The sequence below is a fragment of the Crocuta crocuta genome, unplaced genomic scaffold, assembly GCF_008692635.1.
Source record: "Crocuta crocuta isolate KB4526 unplaced genomic scaffold, BGI_CrCroc_1.0 scaffold129, whole genome shotgun sequence".
In the NCBI taxonomy this organism is placed as follows: Eukaryota; Metazoa; Chordata; class Mammalia; order Carnivora; family Hyaenidae; genus Crocuta; species Crocuta crocuta.
The window spans coordinates 6,279,987-6,284,735 of record NW_027551571.1 but is presented as its reverse complement, the minus strand read 5'-3'; the positions used below and the strand labels follow the sequence as shown (position 1 = coordinate 6,284,735).

The 4,749-nt window shown below is 60.1% G+C and overlaps 1 protein-coding gene across 2 annotated transcripts in view; it reads right to left on the bottom strand.

Annotated features, from left to right (window-relative positions):
• Nucleotides 1-6: 6 nt before the first annotated feature.
• The window catches only part of HPCAL1 (hippocalcin like 1), a 113,995-nt gene continuing 109,252 nt past the window's right edge, over nt 7-4,749 (bottom strand). For both annotated transcript variants that reach the window (XM_077750960.1, XM_077750961.1), the window contains exons 4-5: nt 2,788-2,893; nt 7-304 (exon numbers count right to left, since the gene is read on the bottom strand). In XM_077750960.1, the coding sequence (XP_077607086.1) occupies nt 207-304; nt 2,788-2,893 (204 nt within the window). In that variant the 3' untranslated portion in view covers nt 7-206. The remainder of the gene's footprint in view (nt 305-2,787; nt 2,894-4,749) is intronic.

Below are 4,749 nucleotides of genomic sequence, written 5' to 3'. Positions count from 1 at the left end.
ACACATCCCCGGGGGGCGCCCTGGGGGCCGGGCGTGGGGGGAGGGGCAGGAGGAGGCCGGGTGGGGGAGGTGCCGCGTGTCGCCTGGGCCCCCCCACCCCCGGCCGGCAGAGCGGGAATGATGGAGGAGGCATCCACTTTTGCAAGCAAAGCTTAAACGGCGAGCCAAGCCTGTGTTTCTCTGCAACCTTCCGTGCGCCGGGTCCCTCAGAACTGACTGGCGCTGCTGGGGTCGCACTGTAACAAGCGGACGATGGAGGGGTCGCTCTTGGCACCTTTAATGAACTCTTCCAGGGACAGTTTGCCTGTGGGACGGGAGAGAGGAGACAGAGGGTGAGCCGATGCTCACGGTTCCTCGGGCTTCCAGAGGCTGGGGAGCCGGCTCCGGGCTCAGGGATGCCCCCTCGGTCTAAGCCTTGCACCTTCCTGAGGCTGGACCCAGGGGAGGCTCTGCTCACTTGACAGGTGTTTCTGGAAACTCTTTTTGCTTTCACTGCGCACTGCAAAGCACTGGGCAACTTAAAGGGCATGCCCGGTAAGGCACGAGCTGTGGCTTGTGGGGCAATTTAAATCCTTTCAGAAGTCACCCAGGCTTTACGTAAGCAAGCCATGAATTGTCCAGAAAGAACACGGGCTCTGCCTCTCACCCATACCTACTCCAGAGCTGAGGGGAGTGCGTCCGGCCGGGTGGAGGGCCGCCGGGGGCCCCCAGGCACTGCCCCAGCTTCCGCTGGCAGACCCCCTTCTTGCTGCTGTAGGCCAGGGTGGGGACTCGAGGAGACCCGCCGTGCCAAGCGTCCAGCCGGCCCTCCCTCATCCTCTGTCCCTCCCATACCACCCACCCCGCCCGCTGGGATCGACAGAAAGTGGGTTTGAAAACCTAAATGAGTTCCAGAGAAACCGTGACACACACGTGCCCGCCTCCCCCAGGGCGCAGGCTTGAGGCTGGCTTCTGGTGCCTTGTCCTTGGGGAGTGTGCCGCGGTGCCGCGGGGACATTTAGCGGGCGGCACAGCGGTGAAGAGAGTAAGGAGCCTCGGGCAGGCTACAGACTCTTCCACGTCCCCCGGGCCCCCGGCCCCGGCCTGGCCTGGAGGACACGCTCCGTGACCTGCTGCCAGGAAGCCAGGGGAGGGGTCCGGAGGCGAGGGTCCAGGCGCCCCCGCCCCCGCCGGAGGGGAGCACTCCCTCCTGCGGGCCCCAAGTAGGGGGCAGGCAGGCCCCTCGGAAGACCGCACAGCCTCCAGGCTCAAGGTTGGGCTGGGAAGCACCCCCTTCAAAGGAGAAGCCCTCCCCCTGCTCACACTGAGGGACTACTGGGTTTTACNACGGTGGGGGAGGGGCTGGGGGGGGTCCCTCGGGGGCTCTGGGGGGTCCTGAGCATGATCTGTGTCTCTGGGTCCGTCCGGCAGCGGTGACGGTGTTCCTGGCACTCGGCCAGTCCCAGCTCACATGTACGGCCGGGCGGGGGGCGGGAGGTGCTGGAGAAGTCCTGTGGGCCCCCCTACCCCTGGGGTGGCAGGGAAAGGAGACAAAGTGCAGGGCCCCGCGGGCTTGAGGGCTGGGCACCCCTGCTTTTGCCCTTCTCTCTCCAACGTCCACTCTTCCTTCCCTTCCCAAGGCCCAGGGACAGACGAACACGGGCTCACAGAGGTGCCCTGTCCGTGGTGCAGGGACTCAGGCTCACCAGCAAGCAGGGAAGGCGCAGGTGCAGGCACAGCGGACCCCCCAAAACGGGTGGATGGGTCCCCGTGGGGGAGGTGGGTGGGTCCGGTCGGGGACGGGGAAAGGGGGAGATAGGGGCCCAAGGGCAGCGCTAAGAGCTTTCCTGGGCATCGTCCCATTGAATCCTCCCAACGCCTGAGCCTGAATCCATCATCCCCATGTCACAGAGGAGGAAAGCAAGGCTCGGGCGGCCAAGACGCCGTGGGGGTCTGTGGGCATCTGGAGCCTGTGCCTGCTGCCCTAGGGGGTGAAAGACAGGTTTTAAATCAGCACCGGGGCAATGCCAGGCACAAGGCGGTCCTGTTTTACATGCGGACGCATTTTGGGAACCGTCCCCTTGCCGTCCGACATGTCCAATGTGCTCTCTGCCGCCGGTGCTCACACCGGAAACCGTGTCCCTGGGCTGGCTCGGTCCTTGGGCTCATGTGCTGGGAGCACTTGAGACCTCAGCGAGCTCTGCTTCATGCGTCCGCTTATTTTTAACTTTCAGGATGACCCAGGGCCAGTTTCTTTTTCTTTTCTAAATGTCCCATTTCTTTATCCTCCAAAAGCACATGAGACCTGGCTGTGGCACTGCGCTGGGCAGAGCCGGCAAGAGGCATGGACCCGCCCTTGCAGAGCACCCTCCCCCTGCGTGGAGCCTACCGAACCGCAGTGCCGAGGTGCGGGTCCCTGTACTGCCACCACCACTGCCCATCGGTCCCCACCAGTGTGTGGGGGACCCTGCCGCGGCTCCTCAGCGCAGGATGACAGCAAAGCAGAGCACAACCCGCGTCCCAGCTTCCCACCATCCGGGACCCTTGATGCACCTGCCCCCCGGGTGCCTCCCCGTCCCTGGGACACGCCCATGGGACTGACAGTCTCCCTCACTTTAGAAGCAAGGACACTATGGCCCACGAGGGAACAGGTCATGCCTGGAGGACAGACCCAGAATGCAGGACCGAGTCTCCCTGACTCTGAATCCTGCCTCTTCCCTCAGCACAGCTGTGTGGGTCGCACAGATGCGCGTGCGCACACGCGTGCGCGCGCACACACACACACACACACACACACACACTCCTTACCGTCATTGTTAGTGTCCATCTGCCGAAAGATCTTGTCCGTCCGTTTCTCTGGGGTGGACTCATCCTCTGGCATTTTCATCACAGAGGACACCATCTTGTAGATGGCCTGCAAAGAGACACGCAGAAGATGTGCCTGGAGCTTCTGGAATGCTTCTGGGCAGACGGGACAGGCGGGTGTGAGCTTCCACCTAGCTCACAGAAAGGCGCGAAGGGGTCGGGGCGTAGCAGCCTTCAGGACCCTTCCTCAGCTTTCTAGAGGTACATTTCTAGAATGTTCCAGGGTGACTGTCACAGCTGGCATGCTGACCAAATGAAGCCAGACGCACTGATGGGAAGTTCAAGGGCGGGCAAACAACTCCACAGTGACAGCCCTGAGACTGGGGGCTGCCTGGGGTGGGAGGTGGGACGGTGCCCCGGCAGGCTCTTGAGAGAGCCTTCTGGGGGTGAGTCCGAAACACCCGAGGATGGTGGTCACACAGACGTATGCACACGCCCCACCATGCTGCACGGGAAGCTGTGAGCATTTTACTGTGTCTGTTACACCTCAGTCTAAAACAGGAAGGATTTAGTCCCTGAAACCCATAGGGAAAACCCCATAGCCAGCCCCAGAAAGGAGCAGCACTTGAGGCAGCATAGATCTCTCCAGAAGGATGAAAGACCTTCTCTTTAGGACACTGCCATCCGCGGGCTCACCACCACTGTGGGCCATCTCTGTGTGTCTGTGTCCCAGGGACCAAGCCTGGACACAGTCCCCGTGCCATGGTGGGTGTATATGGGTGCTGAGGGGTCACGAGGAGACCAATGGCCAGCAGCCCATCCCGGTCACGTGCAAGGGGGAGGGGCAGTGCCCCTGTGAGACTCAGTGCAAAAGACCCCATTCCTGAAACAACAGACCAAAGAACAGCAGAAATCTGACGCTTGCTATAACTTAAAAGCATAGCGTTAAAAACAAACAAACAAAAAACAACCTGAAAAAGAATGATCCTAAATGAGGTTTCCAGGATCTATTATGTTCCCCGGCTTCTCGCCCCCTCTCTCTGTTTTCAGAGCAGGAGCAGGCTGGGCCCGGCCCGTCTCCCACCAGCCTCATGGCACAGGTGCGCTGTGCTGCACAGGTGTGCATCTTCCTGAGACGGGGCACCCTCCTGGGAGAGCGCCACCCTGCTTGCCCAAGTGCAGAGCCAAGGGCAGCACCAAGTCCCAAGGACTTGGCAGGTAGGTATCTGATGTACTTAACACGGCAGTGCATTCTGGGATGCTTGGGGGGCTCAGTCAGTTAAGGGTCTGGCTTCGGCTCAGGTGGTGATCTCACGACCTATGGGTTCCAGCCCTGTGTCGGGCCCTGTACTGACAGCTCGGAGCCTGGGGCTGCTTTGGATTCTGTGTCTCCCTCTCTCTCTGCCCCTCCCCGGCTCACACTCTCTCAAAATTAAACAAACATTAAAAAAGCTTTTTTTTTTAATTAAAACCACCAGTCCATTCTGAGAAAGATNGTACTGACAGCTCGGAGCCTGGGGCTGCTTTGGATTCTGTGTCTCCCTCTCTCTCTGCCCCTCCCCGGCTCACACTCTCTCAAAATTAAACAAACATTAAAAAAGCTTTTTTTTAATTAAAACCACCAGTCCATTCTGAGAAAGACGTAGGGGGTGGGTATCCCAGGCACCTGGTGAAAGGAACAAAATGTGGCTTCTTTCTGGAAAACAGCGTCACCTGCTGGAGCGCCTGCCAGGGGTGGTGTCTCATGACAGGGTGTCCTTTCGTGTCTGACTTATTCCAGGGTCACTAATGTTTCCGTTTTGCTTTGCACCTGCACGTTCCTGGGGGGCATTACAGGCTGTTGCGTGCATCCCCAAATTCGAGGATTCGGAAAGGTCTCTCGGCAGGCGCCCTCCGCAAGTATCAAGGGACCTCTCAGAATTGTCGGCTCTGTTCCCTCTTGGGACATCTGCTCTCTGAGCCTGA